A 21,821-nucleotide genomic window follows, 5' to 3' on the forward strand; every position below is an offset into this window, starting at 1 on the left:
TAGATAGTTGTACATCCTGCTAGTTGCTGTAAGTGGGGTGCAGCCTCAGCGTGGCTGGACAAGCGGTACGTCGGTGCGCGCTTGGGATCCGAACCCAGGACGCCAGTAGTGGAGCACACACACTTAACCGCTAAGCCACAGGGCCGGCCCTGAAGAAGTCTTTCTAACAGCTTCTCTCCCTCCCTCCCTTGTTTTCCTTTTCCTCCCTCCTGCCCCTTTATCATCTACTTCTCTATCCCCACTTCTCTTTTTTCTTATTCCTCTCTCAAATCAACTCAACTCTTCACATGACTCAAAATGAAGCAGACGAAATTAAAGTCCTCTGTTGTTACCACCAGTGCTAAAATTAAGGACCATATAGGTATGGTCTTTGGTTTGATCTTGAAACCAGTAAGAGTGCCTCTTTCATCTTCAGGGATAGGAGCCTGCTTTTTCTTTCTGCACTTAACACAGTTTTGCATTTGTTACTTTTACCGGAGAAGCCTAAGATACATCACACAGCTGTTTGATATAAGGAATAAGTTCATCAATTAAAAAAATAAATAAGAAACTGAAGAAGATAGATACTATGTGAATAGTTTAACGCATTTTATTAAGCAGCTACTAAAATACACTTAAACCTTGGGTCAACTGACAATGTCTATAACTTATGCCACAGACCACAAATCCATGAATGCACAGCAATGTTGTACTGGATTCTTTATTTTAAAAAGTTAAATGGCAGTTTTCAGGAGAATGGTTCCTGTTTTAATAATAACCTGAAATTTTGTTTTTAGTCTCCAAGTATTTTTGGTAAAATAAAATCAACGGTATCTCAATTGAAAAGGTTTGTATATTTATTAACCTCTCGAATATAACAATCAACATAAATTACAAGGAAATCTAAAAAGTCAATTCGTTGATAACACACACAAAGCCAAAGCCCCAAAGGAAACAAACCAACATCTTCCATTTGTTAGTAGTACCACTTAGGAACCGCTTTCAGCTGTGAGTAATAAGACCCTCTCCTCTCCTCTTTCTCCTCCCCACATACCCCAAGTAGCAGTTTAAAGACATTAGTGTTTATTTTCACCTAAAAGAAGTCCAGACATAGATAATCCAGGGTTGGCGTGGTGGTTCCATGAAGTCATCTGGGATCCTGCTTCCTTCTATGTTCTGTTCGTGCATCCTCAGCACATGGCTTCCGTAAACGAGGTCATTTCATAGACCAAGAGGGCTTCTGTAGCTCCAGCCATTGTGTTTGCATTCAGGCACGAAGAAAGGCAAAAGGGGCTGAGTTGTTTTCTTCATCTCAGACAACACTCTGCTTATGTCACATTAACCAGAGCTCACATAACAACATCTAGCTACAAATGGGCTGGGAGATGTAGTCTTTGTTCCAGAAGCAAAGTAACCAGCTGTAATATAACATAATCAGGGTTCTGTGAGAAGATGGGGAGAAAGGATACTTGGGAAGCAAACAGAAGACTTTGCTACAATGACTAATGCAGTGTAGTGAAATTGTATCACTTTTTTTGTTTTGTTTTCAGTTTTTTGTTTTTTTTTTCCACCAGAATCTATGAAGACTCTTCAGCTATAACTGGAAATATCCCACCTTGTGGCTCCATCCTTTCCCTGTTTGTAGGTCAAAAGCTCACTTTCTCAGCCTTCCTTATGCATCTACCACGTAGCAATGCGGCTTAGGACCTAAATCAGACACTACCACCCAAGACTTTGGTTTGGAAGTAAGTAATGTGAAAAAGCCAATGCCTGTGTGGAATCCATTTTTGTGAGGGTAGCAGCAGAGATATAAAACTTTCTGAGGCAGCAGTGAAGAGGTCCGTGCTCAGAGTTGTCAGTGCAATTTGTGGGGTCTGTGTCCTGTGCGGTGGCTGTGGTGTCTCCAGTGGAGCCATCCTATGGTCTAATTTGGGCAATTTTCCTGGGGGTGTACCTCCAAGTCAGACTTCCCGGTATTTACTTAGAATTCAAACTACCTAATATCCTTTTCTGCTTCAACCATTAAGAGAGGGTTTCTGATGTTTGTACCTGGACTCGTTTGCTAGGGTGGCTGTAACAAAGTACCACAAACTGAGTGGCTTAAGCAAATGAAATTTATTGTCTCACAGTTCTGGAGGCCAGAAGTCCAAAATTAAAGTGTTGGCAGAGTTGGTTTCTTTTGAACAACCTGGGCTGTGAGGGAAGGATATGTTCCAGACCTCACCCTTTGGCTTATGGATGGCCGTCTTCATGTTCATATGATGTTCTCCCTATATTTATGTCTGTGTCCAAACTTCCTCTTCTTATAAGGACACCAGTCATTTTGGGTTAGGGCCCACTCTAATGACCTCATTTTAACTTGATTACTTCTGTGAGGTCCCTTTCTCTAAATAAGGTCACATTGTGAGGTACTGGGGGTTATGATTTCAACATATGAATTTGAGGGGACACAACTCAACCCATAACAATACATAAGAACCCTCACTGATACAGGTATGTCTTGGGACATCGATTTAGGGGCACAGTACCCCCAAACTCGGTAGTAATACAGAAGACTTTCCTCCTCCCCCCGCCTTCCCTCCTTCCTATTGATCTCAAAAACAGAACAGCAAGGCTTCGGCCAGCTCCGTGGCTTAGCGGTTAAGTGCGCGCGCTCTGATGCTGGCAGCCCAGGTTCGGATCCGAGTGCGCCCCAAGGCACCACTTCTCTGTCCAACCTGAGGCCGAGTCCCACGTACAGCAACTAGAAGGATGTGAACCTATGACATACACCTATCTACTGGGGCTTTGGGGGGAAAAAATGAATAAATAAAATCTTAAAAAAAAATTGAACAGCAAGGCTTCAAAGTTCCAAGATGAATGTAAAATAACTTCACTGATTCTTTTTTAAAGGAAGGTATTTGTGAAAATAAAATGAATTTAGGCCATTTATTATTGACTTAAGCACAGACCACATTTGGTGGTTTCTGTTCCAACTGAGAAGAAGAGAAAGTTTTATTCAATGCCATAGGATTAGCATTTTTGATTGTGACAGCTTTGGACACTATGCCTGTGGGTTCCTGAGGGCTGGTAGGGCACCACTATAGCTGTGAGGATTCCAGATGGCCATTTAGTTCGCAGACTGCAACTCAGCACATTCTCTCTGGCTCATCCCTGGTATAGCTTCTTAAAAGATCACAGAACCAAAGAACCTATTTTTTTTCCCCACAGATTTCAGTGGAATGTTGGCAATGTATACACATCCACTTCCTGCCTCAGATTTCTTCTGCCCTACTGGATTTTTAAAAAATCTTTCTTAATTAATTAATTAATTTATTTATTGAGGAAGATTAGCTCTGAGCTAACATCTGTTGCCAATCCTCTTTTTGCGAGGTAAACTGGCCCTGGACTAACATCCATGCCCATCTTCCTTTACTTTATATGGGACACTCTCACAGCATGGCTTGACAAGCTGTGCATTGGTCAGCGCTGGGATCTGAACCTGCAAACCCCGGGCCGCCGAAGCGGAGTGCTAGAACTTAACCGTTATGCTACTGGGCTGGCCCCTTAAAGTCTTATTTTTAGACAACATTTTATTTTGGAAAAGTTCCAACACAATCAAAAGTAGAGAGAATAGTGTAATGAACCCCATGTACCCATTACTCAAATTCAGCAATTATCAATTTACGGTCAATTTTGTTCCATTTATACCCAATGATTCTCAACTGGGGGCAATTTTCTCCCCCAGGGACATTTGACAATGTCTGGTGTCATAATTAGGGGAGGGATTCTATTGGCGTCTGGTGGGGAGAGACCAGGGATGCTGCTAAATATCCTACAATGCACAGGACAGGCCCCACGACAAAGAATTATCCAGTCCAAAATGTTAATAGTGCTGAGGTTGAAATCCCAATCTATACCTGTACCCCACTGCCCCCTCACCTTAGAATTATTTGAAGCAAATCCTAGATATCATATTAATCTGTAAATATTTCAGCGTGCATCTTTGAAAAATAAGGATTAAAAAAACATTAAACAGGAAGGGGGTTGGGAGGTGGGCATAAAGGGTAAATGGGCACATATATGGTGACTGACAAACAGTAACGTACAACTGAAATTTCACAATGCTATAAACTATTATGACACCAATAAAAAAAATTAAACATACTACAATTATTCCACTTAAAATTAATATTAATTCCTAGTATCATTAAATATGTAGTCAGTTCTAGAGTTATCAAAGTGGGATCTGCAATGTTTTTGAGGGCTTAATCTTAAAAGTCACACACTGTCACTTCTGTCTTATTCTATTGGTGACAAACAAGTCACTAAATCTGACTCACACTCAAGGCTCCACCTTCGGGGAGGAGGATTGTCAAAGAATTTGTGGACATATTTGTAAACCACCACATCCCTTAAGTCTCTTTAAATCTTTTGGTTCTTCCTTCCTTTCCTTTTTCCCTTTGCAATCTATTTGTTAAAAATAAAAACAGGTCATTTGTCCAGTAGAGGGTTCCACAGTCTGTTTTTCTGACTGTAGCCCATGGATTTGTTTATCAAGTTCATCTGTCCTATTTCCTATTATCAGAGCAATCAGAATCAGATTTAATTTTGTTTGCTTGCTTGCTCGCTTGTTTTGACAAGACTATTTCATAGACACTGTTGCATTCTTCCATTCAGAAGCACATAATATGAAGTTAGCTTGCTCTTTGTGATGCCAGCCATCGTTGATGGTCATTGCCTGCATCCATTTAATCACTAAGGGTTGCAAAAAAAAAAAAAATTTGAATTCTTGAACTCCTTCATTTATTGGGAATATGTCTATAAAGTGAGACTTCCCGTCATCAGTTATTTGTTGCCCCGAGGTATGCATGACTATATCTTATGTGACTGCCTGACTAAGTGGCCTCTGGTGTCAGAAGTCCTCCTCATGTAATTTATCATGTACAATTTCCAGCCTAACAGTAAAGTACCTTATCATAGGGCTCAGTGAATGGTAAGCGTAAGTATCATTATAAAAATATTAATAACTAACATTTCTCATCACATCTTATGTCCTAAGTGCTATGCTAAGCACCTTCCATGAACTTCTCATAATCTCAACAACTCTAGGAAATAGGTCTTCTTATTACTCATATTTTACAAACGAAGAAACTGAAGAGTAGAAAGATTACCTTGTTCACGGTCACATGGCTAGTAAGGGTCTGAGGCAGGAATTTAGTCCAGGCAGTCTGACTTTAGAGCCCACTCTCACAACCACTAGGACATCCCATGATAACTTAACAATTCTCATAGAGAAGAGGACATAGGTGAAGTCAGTTAAACCTTCTGAATGCAGTGCAGTCAAATGCAAATAGCCTGGGCTGTGAACTCAGAAGGATGTGGGAGGAATTCTGTCTCTGTTGTTTACTGTGCGACCCTAAGCAAGCTTCTTAACCTCTCTGAACTTTTCTCATTGGTAAAAGATAAAAAATAAAATCTACTTCATAGTGTTGTTATGATGGTTAAACTTAACCTATTTTGTGTTGGGCATTTAAAAAATTATAAAAAATGCATGTATGCTCAATGATAAAAAGACAAATCAGCCAATTAAAAATAGGACAAAGGATTTGAATAAACATTTCTCCAAAGAAGACATACAAATGGCAAAAAACACATGAAAGGATGTTTAAGCAGTAGTCACTTAGTCATTAGGGAAATGCAAATCAAAACTACAGTGAGATACCACTTCACCCCTACTAGGATGGGTATAATTAAAAAAGAGATACTAAAAGTGTTGGAGGATATGGAGAAACTAGAAGCCTTATACACTGCTGGTGGGAATGTAAAAAGGCGCAGCCACTTTGGAAAACAGTTTGACAGTTACTCAAAAAGTTAAACATAGAGTTATTATATAACCCAGCAATTCCACTTGTAGGTATATATGCAAAAGAAATTAAAACATATATACATACAGAAACTTGTATGTAAATGTTCACAGTGGCATTATACATAATAGCAAAGAAGTGGAAACAACCCAAAGGCCTATCAGCTAACGAGTGAATAAATAAAATGTGATATATCTATACAATGGAATATCACTCATCCATAAAAAGGAACAACATACTGATACATGCTTACAACATGAATAAACCTTGAAAAATTATGCTAAATGAAAGAATCCAGTCACAAGAGACCACATATTATATGATTCCATTTACATGAAATGTGCAGAATAAACAATTCTTTGGAGGCAGAAAACACATTGGTAGTTGCCTAAAACTGGGGAGTCTGGGAACAAATGGGGTGTGATAGCTAAGGGGTATGGGCTTTCTTTTGGGGAGAGGGGTTAAAAATGTTCTAAAATTAGACTGTAGTGATCATTACACAACCCTATGAATATACTAAAAAAAATCCAACATTGAGTTGTATACTTTAAATGAGTGAATTGTACGGTATGTGAATTATATCTCAGTAAAGCTGTTTAACAAAGAAAAATTGTGTGTATGTGCATAAAAATTCATCTTTTTTAACCTTACCTAATTTTCATGTTGTAATTATGTGAATCTCTACTGCAAAATGAATGACATATAAAATTCAAACATGCTTTCAGGAGTTAAAATATATCATCATTTGGTCATGGACATGAATAACATGAGCATGAATAACACAAATGATGGCATTGCATTTAAATCAGACAACTACATATTAGTGGTGACATTAGGAGAGTACACAGGATTCTACTGATAAATTTACTAATTGTTATTCAGAGATACTGGTTATGAACATGAGTTTGGTTTCAGTTGTGACATAAGCTGGATATCTTTATTGTTTTCTTCCTATTGATACCATCATGACCACATAATGAACTTCCATCGTCCACAGGTTATTCTAGGGGCTGTAAAGATATCTGCCAGGACAGCTTCCTCCTGATACGTACCACTTTCCAAAAAGCTGAAAAGTGGATCATAGGTTAAAGGAAAATTCTATGCCTCCTGAACACAGATTTACAAGCTCTTTCTTCATGAGGTGGATCAGGCTGGAGACAAAGGAGGTTTTTAGGTCTGTTGAGGAATTGAAAGAGAGACAAAATGTTTGACTCATGGCTTACCACTGGGGCTTGTCTCTCTGTCACATAGTCACGTCCTCTGCCCAGAATTCCTTTTGTAGTTGGAGAAATCACCTTCCCACCAGAGCTCAGGCAGGGGGTTGGGAGCCTGGATTCAGTGTGGTCATCAGGTATCCCTAGAGTTTGAGGGCATAATTTTAAGTAGAAATTTATTATAAAACCACTGGCTATTATCCCTTCTCTAGATCTGCACATCACCTTCCTTTTCTTTTCTCTCTCTTTTTCCTTTACTCCCATGCATATTAAAAAAATAATTAAATTCCAAAAATAACTTTTTGGAAATACATCTTATGGTACCAAATCCAAAATAACAACAAAAGGGATACAGTGAGAAGTCTCCCTCCTGTCCCCAGAGTTTCCCACCCCTCCAGGGAACCAAAGTTTCTAAGTGAATTTAAACAAATTAAGGAACAAAGAAATCCAGATAATTTTGGAAGTATATGCTCTTCCCCTCATTATTCTTTTGTTCAGTGTTCATCCCTCATTTCTGGCTTCTCTGCTCCTCAGGGGCTAAAAGAGGCTGTCACTGCTCTCTGCTTAGACAACAGTCCCAGCCTCAGCTCCAGGCTGATTTTCAGCTTTTAAAAGGCCTGGTCACCTTCAGCTCAGAAACCTTGAGCTCAGAAACTACAGGGTGGAGATTTACAAAAGACTATAGATCTACATAACAGTCTGAATGTACACGATTACTTATCATTATGCTTGTTTTTAAAAAACATACTGTGTGTATATTTTACACAAACACATTAGGAAATACTTTCATTGACTTGAGTGTAAAGTTCTCTTTAACATTCAAAAGAAGATACTTTGTTTTTTTTGTCTTTTTTCCCCCTAATTCAAATAGCAAATTTTTCTTATTATTGTCCCAGCAGAGGGTATGTTCTTTGGGGTGGTGATGGAAGGCAGAGATAAAGAGAAAGAAAGCCAAGCTCTTTAAGGGAGAGAAAAAAAAGGAAAAAAAAAGAAACCGTCTGGGAATCTCAAGAACATCTTTATTTCGCCTTTTAACTCTCCGCCTTTCTGATTAAAGAGTTCAGACCCGCTCCCCCTCCCACGTTCAATTATCCTCCAGCATCTTTTCTCAGAAGCTGTCACCACCACTTGCTGAACCGCAGTCCCATCGTGAGCCATTAGCCTGGTTCTGTTCCGTTTCGCTTTTCTTTCCTCAGTTTCTCCCCGCAAGCTTTATAAATCTCCCTTGGAGGAGGAGCGTCCAAGCGGGTGGAAGTCTGAACACAATGCAACCTGAGAATTTCTGTCACTCTCTGCATATGCTCCTAAGTGCTTTAATCCCAATTAGGGGCGGCTGACACACGGTCCTATTCATTCCCATCAGCTCTTGAATACATTTGCCTAGAAATGAACTTCTCAAATAGAGGCGCTCCTAAATGTGCCCAACAGCAAGGAAAATCGAATTGAGCGCGGGCTCATTCGGCAGCGGCCGGCAGAGGAGCGTTGAATGTGGAGGTGCCCTGAGACATTGCAATTCAGCAACACGCTCGCTGACTTTTCTTTACACCATGTCAACCGAAAGAACCAAGAAATAAGTTGGGGAACTCCGGTTAAAAGGCAACTTGAGAGGGACTCTGAATACTTTTATTGAGCCGCTTCCAAAGAAGGACTTAAAAAACAACAAAAAAGCACCACAAAACCCACCAGCGGCGCCCGGGCTGCGTCTCGGCCGTGCGTTTGGAGCCTCCCGGCCGCGGCGCACCCACCGGCCTCGCAATTAAGGGGAAAATGGCCCCGTCGCCGGCGTGTCATCTGGTGGCGTTCCCAGAGCCCGCCGCCGCCGCCCTATTCAGACCCGGCCTTAATGTCCCACCCGCGCCTCGGGGGCCGCGCAGCTGGTCCGCGCTGACCCTCCGGCCCGGCCGGCGCGGACACCCTTGGGGGCGCGGCCCGCGCCACCACAAGCCCCAATTCCGCCGCCGAGTCTCCAGGTCTCTGTCTCCCCCGCGTCCTCGCCTGCAGTCCCTGATCCCGCGCCGCTCCCTCCATGCCGGGGTTGGGGACTCTGCGCGTCGGCCAGGGTGGGCGGGATTGGTGACACCCCCGACACCCAGGGGGCAGCCAACTCGGCCCCCCTGGGGACTGGAAGCCCAAGGGCTTTGCGCCCCACGGACCGGCAGCTCTCGGTGTTCCGAAAGGTGCCGCTAATCTCAGCCCCGAAGTCCAGTGGAGGCTCTTTTCCTCTAGGCGGAGCCCCGCCAGCTCACACGTGCTCGGCGCCGGCAGCATTTCCAGCCCGGTGCGCGGAAGCAACAAGGCGCAGGCGGGGGCCGCCCCCCAACGCAGCCCCGGCTGAAAGCAGCGCCGGGTGGGACTTCGCTCCAGGCAGCCGGCCCCTCCGGCGGGCTGCGGCTCTCGAGCATCCCTGCCTCATTAGGGGCAACCTGTTTCCGCGGCCGGAGTCGTGCCTGCGTGGTTCCACGATGGGCAGCGAGCAGGGCCGCCCCCAAAACCGTCTCGCCCCGCACCTCGGTGCAGAAGGGATTTCGCCTTAACGGGGGCCTCTGGACGCCCATTTTAAGTCCATAAAAAAGCCGAGTGGAATGTTTTGATTGAATCTCAACATTGTCTTTGAATAAGGCTGAGACCATGTAATTAATGTGTCTTTTTAATAAGGGACAATACGGCCGTTCAAGCTATTTAATTTCATTTAATTTTCCATCCCATTTGCTGCACAGCCCGCTTTTACTTTTAACACCCAGCCTTTCACGGCCCATCTTGCTCCACTGGGCACATTAGATTGGTTTCACCCTTGCTTTTTAGGGGAGGAAAAATAAAAGAAAATGTGTTCCTTTCCTCCTTTGTGGACAATTTATTTCACTTGGGGAACTTCAACTCTGAGCCACAGGACAGAATAAAACTGGGTGAGCTGGTGTGAATGCCTCTGGCGCAGTCCCTTTCTTCTCGCGGGGCTGGGAACCAGCCACAATTGGCTATATTAATAAATAACTTTCCTCACAGTCAGCCTTTACATGGTCCTATTGATAAAATTGTTCGCGTGTCGTTCACGCTTTTTCACTCATTAAGGATGGCCGGGGAGGAGCCCCGAACCCAGGCCCCGCGCTCGCTCCTTCCCGCTCGCACTGCTGGTAATTTAAACTGGGTGTCATCCCGGAGTCGCCAGGCCAGAGGTTAGAGGGACATGTTCATGGCTTAAATTTATTGCTCTCGACTCTTCGGAGCGGCTTCCTCTCCTCCCCCCCCCCCCCCCCGCTTTCGCAATTCAGGGGCCGCCGGATCAAAGGCTCCCTCCTCTCTGTCGCAGGCAACCTTAGCGGCCCACAGAGGGGCAATTGGAGAGTTAAGAGGAAATATCAGTGCCAGCTTCCTCGAAAAGTGGCCCTGGGCATAGCGTGGCTGCATGGTTAGAGAGGCCACAGCGTGCGGCAGCCCTCAACCGCAGAGCGGCTCTCTTCTCCGCCGGAGCAGCCGCGTCTACACAGGCCTTGGAGTTAGCACCGAGGCAGGCTATTCATGTGTCACAGCACCGTCTGATTTGAGATGCTTAGCCATGAGACCCTTGACCTGGCCTAGATTCCCCCACTGCGCAAACCACGCGTTCTGGAGCGCCCAAAACGCACTCACTCTACAGATCATTGCTATTGACCTTCGCAACAAACTCGAGTGAACCGCGGAGTGGAGGCCAAAGGTCAGTTTACATCACCATTTCCATTTACGGATTAGGGGACTGAGGATCTGAAGTAATTCACTAAAGGTTCCCCTAGTCTTGAGTGACAGCACAGACTGAATGACCCCACGTCTCCTGACTGTGTCCAGTATGGCGAACGCAGGTTTCCATCCATCGAGGGTTGCCACACGGCGCTTCTTTGAGGGCCTCGTCGGACAAATTGCCAAGTTACAGGCGTCGCCACCTTGCGTCCTGCCGCCAGTGTTAATCAGAGTCACCCTGCCAGTGGCCTAAGAATTGCACCTTCCGCCAGCGGAGCAGGGTGGAGAATTCGAGATGGTGGCTCCTGGGAGTCCTCCGCCCATTTGTACAGAGGTTGGGCCTCCGACACCAGGCCGGAGACCCGGAGTCACTCAGGCCTCTTCCGGAACACCTTGTGGGGCTCGCGAGCTGGTCCATAGGATTTAGGGAGCGGCGCCAGGGATGAGCCGCACATGGCAGGTGCGGGCGGAACTGTCACAAATACCTGATGAACTCGATTACTCGGCTATCTTATGAAAATAAATGTGCCCACACAAATCGGAGGCTTCCCTAAAGGAAGACGAGGAGCACTCTGGTTTAACTCCAAAGTACCAGTTCCCCTAGTTCATGAACTGGGTTAAAGGCAGGGGTTGCCAACGCCCACCTAGCCTTCTTTTCCACCACCTTAGACAGAGTGCTTTTTTTTTTTTTTAATGTCTGGCTTGCTGAGTCCTGGGGACGTTAGCTCCAAGGACTTCTTCTTCGTTTTAAACTTGAAAGCAAATCAGGGCTTGAGTCGGTCGGTTGGCATGCGGAGGAGACATGATTTAAAACACAGCCGGCAGAACCCCTCTTCAACCCTCGGGTGCAGCCAGGGCACGGGATCGCCCGCAAAACCACGGCTCTGTGGCCGCTTCCAGTTCTCCAGAGAAAGTGCGGGCCCGGGGTGCACCCGGGAGTAGAGATGCATAGCTGACCTCGTCTCCCCAAATTGGTCCGGACACTTCATATTTTGGGGCGAAATTGGACAGAGGGAACGATAAAGCGGTTCTAAATAGAGGACTGGCCTGAACCCAATCCCCTGAAATGGTAATATGGTCGTTATTTAAAAAGTGTAGGTATTTTCTGGTGTTTTCCCATCAAGTACCTGCCTAATTTCTGTATGGCACACGCCAGAAATCAATAGAAGTTAACAAGTCCTCCAAACAGTCCCCATCTCTTTGTTTAATCTCCTTTACAATAAAGCCAAGGGGAGAGAATTAAAAATCTTTGAAGTAGACCAAGGCTCAAAGGAATCAGCCAAGTAGACTTAAAGTAGTCACTTATTTCCCAAAACTGGTTTGTCGGCGAACAATAAAAGGAAGTGAAATTTATGGAGAAATTATACAGTGGATTTGTCACTTAAAATATCGTAACTGTCTCGAGGACAATACCCCATGCTGAGGATTAATGGTCCCGCCGGACCTTTGATTCACTAGCGCCTTTTCTTCGCCCTTGACAAATTGGATTTTTAGGAATGAGAAGGTCGCCTGGACCATTGTGCGCCAGCCATTCAGAGGCCTCGATTATGCAGGGGGCTGAGGGAACCACTCCATGTGACCCTCTCGGGTGGGACTCTGCAGCTGCTTCGCAGCGCAACTCTCTCACCAAACTCCGCGCCCTTGCGCTCGAGGTGCCAAAAGGCGCCCGCCCGGATTGAAAAGGCGCAGTGCATGCCCGGACGCGTCACTCCGCGGGCGGAAGACGCACGTCGGGGCGCGGCTCCCTGGCTCGCGCGCGGCTCGGGCTCTGTCACTCGCGCCCTGCACAGGACCTGCGCGCCCAAGCGCCTGCCTGGCGGCGGCGGCAGCAATGCACGGAACCACCCGCGCTCCGGCCACCAGCGTGAGTGCCGATTGCTGCATCCCGGCCGGCCTGCGCCTCGGGCCCGTGCCCGGAACCTTCAAGCTGGGCAAGTACCTGTCAGACCGCAGGGAACCCGGGCCCAAGAAAAAGGTATTAGCCATTCCGACCTCCGCCCCCTGCCGTTCGCCTCCCTCTGCCCCGGCCCAGGAAAGAGGTCGATAGGGCAAGTGGAGGAAAGCGGTGATTGAATCGGAACCTGCCAGTTCTGCCAGGTGGTTGGGGACTTCAATGACTCCCCGCCAGTCACGTTAACTGAGAGCTGGATGTGGGCCGGGCTGTGGGACAGGACGTGGCGGAGGGGACAGCCTCCCGGTGGGGTGCACGGGCTCTTTACGCGCCGGACCACTCAGACGCCGCAGTTTCCCGGAACTCGGGGGTCTCCTTCGCAGAGGCGGCCCTTCCCTCGCCTCTCTCGGCAGACGCGCCTTCTCTCTGTTATACAACGCGCAGGTTGTTGAGGACTTTTTTACCTTCTTCCCTTCAGTATGCTAATCTAGGTTTACATTTACCTTAAAATAATTTAATCTCATTTCCTCTGAAAAACTAATCCTAGGGGAACCTCCCCCTCGGCCCCCCCCCCGGTTTTCCTTTCCGCAGGTCCTCCCCCTCCGCCTCCCCCCCCCCCCCCGGTTTTCCTTTCCGCGGGTGTCTGCTTGCGGGGTGGGGGTAAATGGATTGAGGCTGAACCAGGTTCGGGCTCCGACGCGGGCTCCGAGGGCGAGGAGCGCCCACCCGCGCGGGCACCGGGTCCAGGGGCCTGCAGCCGGGCTCAGGGAGTCCAGGGTCGCAACTGGGAGGCGTCAGGGCCAACCCGCCAGCTCTGACTCCCCAAACAGCGTCGCGACCCGGGCCAGAGAGGGGTTTTAAAGGCTCCCGCCCGGAGGCGTCGCAGCGCGCAAAGGTCGCAAACAGCGACCGGGAAATGCAGGCGAGAATCCGGTGGAGGGCCGAGTCCCGGAGTGACGCGGCCGGGCATGCACTGCGCCTTTTTAATCCAGGCGGGCGCCTTTTGGCACCGCGAGCGCAAGGGCGCGGAGTTTGGTGAGGAGAGGACTTGAGCTTTGGCTTGCCGCTGCCTGGAGCTTTCTCGTAAGCAACGTCTCCGGTGCCCAGCCAGCGGGACCCGCATCTGGCTCCTCACGCAATCATCTTTCCCCGGGGTCTAAAGCCGGGTTTACCCGCACCACGCCTTCCTCTTTAAACGCGCTTTAATTGCTTTTAAATAGCCGGCCAGCTTGCTACGGCTTTGTTCAGACACTTTCGCTGCCGGGCTCCTTGGCACCTCCGCGCCTCGGTGCGGTGCAGCGAGAATGGAGAGGCACGAGAGGGGATGCGGGCACTGGGTTCTCGGACTGACTTCGAGACGTCTCTACCCGGGTGTTAGGGCTGCTTTCAGAACCGCAAGAGGCAGAGCTGGGGTGGGCGTCGGGAACGTCTTGGTACAAGATGCTCCCGGCCGCTCAGGGAGGATGTTCTCACCCCCACGTGTTGCCAAGGTGGAGAAGAGCGGGGACTGTTATACTAGCCAGCCTCTCCTCTTCCTCCCTCCCCCAAGCAAGGGTCCTAAGGAATTACTCTCCTCCCAGTAGCCCACAGCCGGCTGGCCAAAGCGAATACAACCACTTTCCTGAGTCGGGTGGGGTGGAGGATAAACTTTCCCTCTGGGCTGTGGGTCTGGCCGTGGCGCGGGGGAGAACGACCACTGCTTGTGTTGCAGGTGCGCATGGTGAGAGGGGAGCTGGTGGACGAGTCGGGGGGCTCCCCTCTGGAGTGGATAGGGTTAATCCGGGCAGCCAGGAACCCCCAGGAACAGACTCTCGAAGCTATTGCAGACTTACCCGGAGGACAGGTACTGTGGGCTCCCCCCACTGCCAAATCTATCTACCTAACTGTCACTGAGGTGGCCGGCAATAATAAGAGCAAAGCGCTTTAGCTAGAGGTCTCATTTAAAGGTCCCAACAACCCTATAAGGCAGATACTATTACTTTCCCCGTTTGAAGAATGAGGGAAATGAGGTTCAGAGAGGTCCAATAGCTTTTCCACGGTGACACAGCATCAGAGCGGGGATTCGAACCTTTCCTCTCAGTTGTTTTTTGACCAATTACCCAGGAAATGACAGCAAGCTGTCCTGTTCCTTGCGTCCCAGATCTTCTACCGAGCGCTGCGAGACGTCCAGCCAGGGGAGGAGCTGACCGTGTGGTATTCCAACTCCTTGGCTCAGTGGTTCGACATCCCCACGATTGCAACTCCGACGCACGACGAGAAAGGTATTGCCTGCGACAGGGTCTTGGGGCCAGCGCGGGTGGGCGACAGTCCAGCCCTCCTCCGGTCTTTGGGCGTGTCCCCAGACCTGAAGGGCCTTTCTCTTGTGCTTTGTAAAACTGAATTCAAGCTCCCTCTCTGTGCAGGCAGAAAGGCGACGTAACTACTACCTCCTTAAAATCAACAGTAAATGATAACGACAGCGACAATAATAATCCGGCTCGCGATGGCAGGGGAAAAACTACTCTTTATGAACTTCATGGGGGTCATCCTTTCCTACTGTATACCCAAAGAGACAATTATTTACTCAATTAAGAATCAACAAAGAAGTCTTAACATATTAGAGTAATCACATCATGAGCTCCAGAAAGCATACCTCAAACCTGGAATGCTTGTAGAAGGTGGAGGGACATCTCTTTTCCACTGATTGGAAGGAGAGTAGTGTATTTCTACAGCATTTTAGAAGCATTACGGTACTTAAAGTTGGTCAGTTGGCAGGTACTGAGGCCCTTCCATTTAAATAGTATTTATTCACTTGCCCCTCCCTACTTAAATTGAATCTGGGATGTATCCCAGTTTCTTCTCAGATTTATTTGATCCCTTCCAAAGCCAAGAGCGGATTTATGCAAATTAAGGTGCAGCAACTAAAAAGAAAAACATTTTCAAACCTTCCCTAGAACACCGAGGAACACTTCCTGTGGAAAAAAGCTGGGAGGTGCTAAGACAGTTACATCTTGAGGCTCCCTTTTCATGCACAAAGCTTCTTTGACTTCCTTTTTTCTTGCTAATTATTTTAGTTTGTCTGTAATTTCTCCTCAAGACAGTTATACTTCAAGTCAACATAATGAATGCTGTGAAATATTTTAACATGCTCTCCTCCTGTATTGTCTGCTCAATCTTGTCCCTTTAGAAATAGGGTTAAAGAAATTAATACCAATGTGGGAATAAAGAAACACTTCATGAATAAGGCAGAATGAGGTTTATTCAGAATGACGAATCACTTCACTTCAAAGTACTGCTGTCTTCTGTAAATTAATTCTATCGATTTTGTGGGTAAATTTGTATGTGCAGTATTCACAACAAATTATCCTACTTTGTTCCTTGCATCACACTATATTAAATTCTCTTGTCAACTTCTTCCCGTAAAAGAGAAACGTGACAAAAACCCCATCGTGGAGAACTCTCAAATCTGCCACTACAGAACAATCCTGAGGACTTCTGGCCTTTAGGGGCCAGGCATTTCCGCACAGAACACACTCTTCCTTTGCTACTCTCAAGTAGTACAAAAGCAACTTGTTTGAGTGGTGGCCCTTGTGTTTTCATTTCAGCCAATCGAGCTCATAAACATCATATGGTAACAGATGTCAAAATAGACACCCTTTTCCTTTTGGAGAATGTATGGGTTATTTCGAACCTCGACTGCCCCAGCTTTGAGATGCCTGAAATCTTAACAACCTTAGGGTTACATAAAGGAGAGGAGGCAAAGTCACTTATGAAGTGTGTTTGATACTTTTGGCATAGGTTGAATTTCAGAGTCCGGAGAACATGTCAGTTAGTTAGGATGAAGTGAAAAAGGAACATATTGAAACACAAAACATACATTTGCTTAAATCTTGAAAAGAGGAAGAAATAAGTAGGGACGGCTGCTATTCTTCCAATAGTGACTAACTCCAGTGGGTTTCAATTCCATAGTAAGATGAAGAATATATTGACCCTTTGTCAATAGGAACAAAGCTTACTTGGCTTTGCATTGAGCTGAGTCATTCTGGGTCAGCCTCTGAAAACTCTCTTTAAAAAGGGGTGATAAGAGGGAGGTTCTGAACTGAGGAGAAGGGAAGTTATTTAAGATATTAAATCAACATACCTACCAAGAGAACCTAGGAGGTCTCTTCTCTCTTTTTTCAAGATTTATTTTACATGGCTGTTCAATACAAGGTAACAGAAGTATTGAAATGATTTTATCTGTCTTCCTAAACAATTAGGATTGGGTCTCATAGGCAAATCCTCTTCCCCTCTTTTTTCCTTCTGCTCTCCCTTGGCTTCAGCTGGAATAAACTGCTCCTTACTTGAACTTCCATCTTAGTTATCTGCGGGAAGTACATGTTTTATGCAAAGCCAGAAGTAAAATACATGAAGGGAGGAAGATCTGGGATTTTTTCCCCATTGTTTCTGCAGTCATGTCTTAGAATGTTGAGCTGCTTGTGTGCAAGGAGGGAAAATTTAACTTTTCCATTAAATTTAATGAGACCGACATATACTTTGGATACTTCCTTGTGGCTCACCTTCTTTCTCAGACATCCTTTCCTTCAGTATTGTCAACCATGACACTTAAAAAGAAACCCAATTGCAAGATCACTGTTCTCTGTACAGATGTAACTTGACCGTTTTGAGTGAAAGTTAACTTCCACCACGTGATCAGAATCTGTTTCATACATGTGTCTCTTGATCATGTTCACAGACCCTAGCACAATTAAAAACAACTAAGGTTAATAATATTAACCTTACAAAAGAGTTTACACCAAAAACACACATATATGGTTCCTGGTAGAGAAATGTGCACTTATTAAAAGCTGAGTATCTGTATCTATATCACTTATATATATATTCATGTAATAAAAAAACTATATATCTTTTCCGAGGACTTTACTAAGCTTGGATTTGTGCAGCTATCTAGGAGTTAATTAATTACCAGGTGGAACAACTGACAAGCTAATGCAACATCATCCTTCAGTTTTTAGAATACCAGGACATAAGACTTTTTCTTTCCTCCCATCAAATTAAATGGGATTAAAGAGGGAATAAGGATACAAATAATTTTGAAGAATAGCAAATCATAGTCCCTATGTGGTCCTTCAGTTGGTCACGCTCCAAGACAACCTCAGGCAAAGTGTTTAAGGCTGGGAGGGGTGGGAAGGGTGGGTAGTGGACATAAAAGACATTGTTCTATGAAAAGGAATGATTACATATGGCCCATACATACAGGATATTGTCTCGCCTGGTAATGAGGCGCTCACGACCATTAGATTGGCCTTTGTTCAGTTTATCCAAACTCCTTGACATACGCCACCTATTCTGCAAACGCCAACAGATGGGCCCGGGCACAGCATAGCCTCAACACTTGATTTAAAGCAACAGCTGCTCTCTACTCTCGTCTCTTCCCCAGCCAGCCTGCCTGAGCGCTGCCTTCCCAACGAAGAATTGCTCGGATGGCCCCGAGGAAGTCTTCGTTGGAAAGGCCCAGGTCACCCCTCTTGGCCTCTGAGTAGTTCCAGAGGATGGAGATGGGGACAAAGTCGGCCATTTGGGGCTTCTCGGGGCTCTTACTACAGTGGGGCTACCGAACTCACTTATTCGCCGGGACCTTAGAATACTCCTACTTCGCCCCATATCTAGCTGGTCAAAACCTGAGCTTTGCCTTGGGTGCGCTTTCTTTCTCTCTCGCTCGTTCGCCTCTCACGGGGTCGCTTTTCCACTCTTTCTTGCCCAGGAGAGGAGCGCTACATCTGCTGGTACTGCTGGAGGACGTTTAGATACCCCAACAGCCTTAAGGCCCACCTACGTTTCCACTGCGTGCTCAGCAGCGGCGGGGGCCGGGCCTACCTGCACCACGAGCACGCGGCTCGCCCAGGCCCTGCCCCGGCCGCGGATGGCCTTCGCCTCTCTCCGAAACCGCCGGCGCCTGACTTCTCCGTGGCCGCCTCGGCGGGCACTCTGCGGCCCCACCCGCAGGCCCAGCAGCCCCTCCAGGCCTGCGGAGCGCGAGAGAGCATCAAGCGCGAGGCTTCCTCCGCGCCCTTGGCCACCTCGCCGCCCCCGGCCAAGTGGGGGCCGTCCAAGAAGGGCAAGGAGCAGCCGGACCGCGCCCTGGACATGAGCGGGGCCGCCCGGGGACCCGGCCACTTCCTCGGCATCGTGGGCGGCTCCCCAGCGGGGGGCGGCGGCCTGGCCTTCTACCCCGGCGTGCGCTCGGCTTTCAAGCCCGCCGGCTTGGCTAGGGCGGCCGCGGCCGCCCACGGCGACCCCTACCGGGAGGAGGGCAGCGGCAAACCCGGGGCCGGCCTGGCCTTAGGCAGGCTGCTGGGCGGGGGCCGGGCGGGCGGACGCCCTGGAAGTGGAGAGAACCCGGCGGCGGGCGGCGCGGGCCACCACCATCACCACCACGCGCACCACCATCATCCCAAGTGCCTGCTCGCGGGGGACCCGCCGCCGCCGCCGCCTGGCCTGCCCTGCTCCGGGGCGCTGCGCGGCTTTCCTTTGCTCCCTGGCCCCCCGGAAGAGGCGTCCGCCTTCAAGCATGTGGAGCGCTCCCCGCCCGCTGCCGCCGCGCTGCCGGGAGCGCGTTACGCGCATCTGTCCCCGGCGGCCGGGCTGCCCCTCGAGCGCTGCGCGCTGCCCGCCCTCGACGCGGGCGGGCTCAAAGCCTACCCGGGTGGGGAGTGCAGCCACCTGCCTGCCGTCATGCCGGCCTTTACCGTCTACAACGGGGAGCTTCTCTACGGCTCACCGGCCGCCGCCGCTTATTACCCGCTCAAATTGCACTTCGGCGGGCTGCTCAAGTATCCGGAGTCCATTTCCTACTTCAGCGGGCCCGCGGCGGCGGCGGCGGCCGCAGCTCTAAGTCCCGCCGAGCTGGGCTCCCTGGCTGGCATCGACCGAGAGATCGCCATGCACACGCAGCAGCTGTCCGAGATGGCAGCCGGGAAAGGGCGCGGCCGCCTGGACGCGGGGACGCTGCCACCGGCCGTCGTGGCGGCGGGTGGTTCTGGGGGTGGCGGCAGTGGGAGCGGCGGCGCGGGCAAGCCCAAGACGGGCCACCTGTGCCTCTACTGCGGCAAGCTGTACTCGCGCAAGTACGGGCTCAAGATCCACATGCGGACGCACACGGGCTACAAGCCGCTCAAGTGCAAAGTGTGCCTGCGGCCCTTCGGCGACCCCAGCAATCTCAACAAGCACATCCGGCTGCACGCCGAGGGCAACACGCCCTACCGCTGCGAGTTCTGCGGCAAGGTGCTGGTGCGCCGCCGGGACCTGGAGCGCCACGTCAAGTCCCGCCACCCCGGCCAGAACCTGCTCGCCAAGGCGGGCGACGGCCCGGGCGCGGAGCCTGACTACCCCCCGGAGCCTGGAGAGCCCAAGAGCGACAACGACAGCGACGTGGACGTGTGCTTCACAGACGACCAGAGCGACCCTGAGGCCGGGGGCGGCGGCGGGCGCGACTCGTAACGAGTCCTCCCGGGAAGGGGTGTATGCGGGGGGCGTGGACAGAGAGAAGAAGTGGGGGTTCTGTTCTGGGAGAAGAGGATCACCCGGTGGTGAGAGGAAGGACCTGGTTAACGAAACCGTTTTTATTGGTCGGGCACCAGATTTGGAACAGTGAGAGGACCCAGGTCCGATGCTGAAACTCAGAGCAAAGGTTTAGAGATATCTTAAAGAAATCTGGCCTCCTGAGCAGCCCGAGGGCGGCGGGTCCTGGCGCGCTCCAGGTCTCTGGACTCCGCGGACAGGCTCCCCCCAACCGCCCAGGCGGTCTGCTCTCGAGGTTTAGGATCACAGTAATGTGAAGTCACAGAGCCCTCGAGGGCGCCGATTTTAACTGCCACGTATTTTAAAATTGTTCTTTTCTGTGGAGGAAATTGTGCCTTTTGAAACGATGTTTTGTGTGTGTATTTTACATTAGCATTTCACTGCATAGGCAAAACAGTAGTCGCAATTCGCTAGATGTGACATCCATACACTTGTTTCCATTTCATCTGTTCTGGTGTCAAAGACTACGACGCCTTGCCTCATTGACTATATAGTGGTAGCAGGTGTGCAAATTGGTCAAGTTGCAATTATTTATAAGAGAATAATGACAAATGTAAAATATCTAAAGCATGAATCTAAGAGCACGCAATATATAATTTTAAAGAAAATGTCCTATTTGGTAGAATACAAATGTGATGTATGTCGTTTTATAATGAATGATGTACAGTGGATTCAGTATTTTGGTCTTGGTTCCAGTCTGTGCAATCTTTAATAAAAATAAAGATACAAACGAGAGTTTGTTCACTTCGCGATTTCAGCAGATCCTTTAAAGAAGTAGTTTAATTTGAAAGCGATTTTCAAGGAGACTCCATAATAAAATAAACCATAGGACACTTGAATACTTTGATTATTCATAAAATAAATGTTAAGCAATGTTGTAATAGGGAAATATACCACTTTCAATATGTGCATTTCACAGGCTCCCGGATAGCAGGCAAAACAATTGTTTTCTGAAACCATTGTTAATTATGATAAATGTTTTCTTGTTTATGGAAAGAAGCTAATGACCTTCAGGAAAAAACACACACATGTTCCTCATCAAAAAGAATCACAGGACTGTAGAATCATTATTTCTTTTTATATACCATTTCGACAGAACTTGCCTTGGGAAGCAAAAAAAGGAAACTTGCTCAATGCCTTTTATGATTCATACACTTTAATATTCCTTCAACAAATACTAAAAGAGAATCTATTTTATTGGAGGTGCTGATCTATTTGCTCTATGTAGGTTTCTTTTTCTCCGCCTACTCCTTCCAACATTCTGGTACTGTGATATGGGTCTCATTTTACAGAAGAGAAAAAGTACTCTTCAAGGTCACTGAGAAACCCATAATTAGAATGGCAAAGTTAGAAGCGGTGACTTTATTTATGGGTCTGAAAAATTAATGCTAGCTAATGGAAGGACATAAATATAATTTTGTGGGCTAAAACTGGAAAGCATCCTTTCACCTACCTCTTCTTCCTTCCTTCCTTCTTTGCCCCCTGCCCTGACCCCCCTCCCCCCAGTCTCCAGGGAGAATTTCACTGAAGTTATGTAGAAGTGGAAGATTAGTCATCCCCTTAGCTAAGGGCAGGTAACCTGAGAGCCCAGGTCTGCAGTGTTCCTCTCAGAGGTTGGTGGGG

The 21,821-nt window shown here is 47.9% G+C and overlaps 1 protein-coding gene across 1 annotated transcript; it reads left to right on the top strand.

Annotated features, from left to right (window-relative positions):
• The first annotated feature begins 12,523 nt into the window (after positions 1 to 12,523).
• Positions 12,524 to 20,953, top strand: PRDM13 (PR/SET domain 13). The gene is made up of 4 exons (XM_004422151.2): positions 12,524 to 12,722; positions 14,350 to 14,481; positions 14,779 to 14,899; positions 18,382 to 20,953. Exons 1-4 carry the CDS (start codon positions 12,579 to 12,581, stop codon positions 20,115 to 20,117), a joined length of 2,133 nt encoding a protein of 710 aa, XP_004422208.1. The 5' UTR covers positions 12,524 to 12,578; the 3' UTR covers positions 20,118 to 20,953.
• The last annotated feature ends 868 nt before the right edge of the window (positions 20,954 to 21,821 follow it).

Source organism: Ceratotherium simum, chromosome 19 (assembly GCF_057802395.1).
Source record: "Ceratotherium simum simum isolate JZ-2026a chromosome 19, ASM5780239v1, whole genome shotgun sequence".
Classification (NCBI taxonomy): domain Eukaryota; kingdom Metazoa; phylum Chordata; class Mammalia; order Perissodactyla; family Rhinocerotidae; genus Ceratotherium; species Ceratotherium simum.

Bases quoted from the DNA above. Each gene is read 5' to 3' on its own strand.
- PRDM13 (XM_004422151.2), top strand. From the start codon at position 12,579: ATGCACGGAACCACCCGCGCTCCGGCCACCAGCGTGAGTGCCGATTGC. The intron at 14,482-14,778 runs GTACTGTGGGCT...CTTGCGTCCCAG, and splicing joins CAGACTTACCCGGAGGACAG to ATCTTCTACCGAGCGCTGCG. The intron at 14,900-18,381 runs GTATTGCCTGCG...TTTCTTGCCCAG, and splicing joins TCCGACGCACGACGAGAAAG to GAGAGGAGCGCTACATCTGC.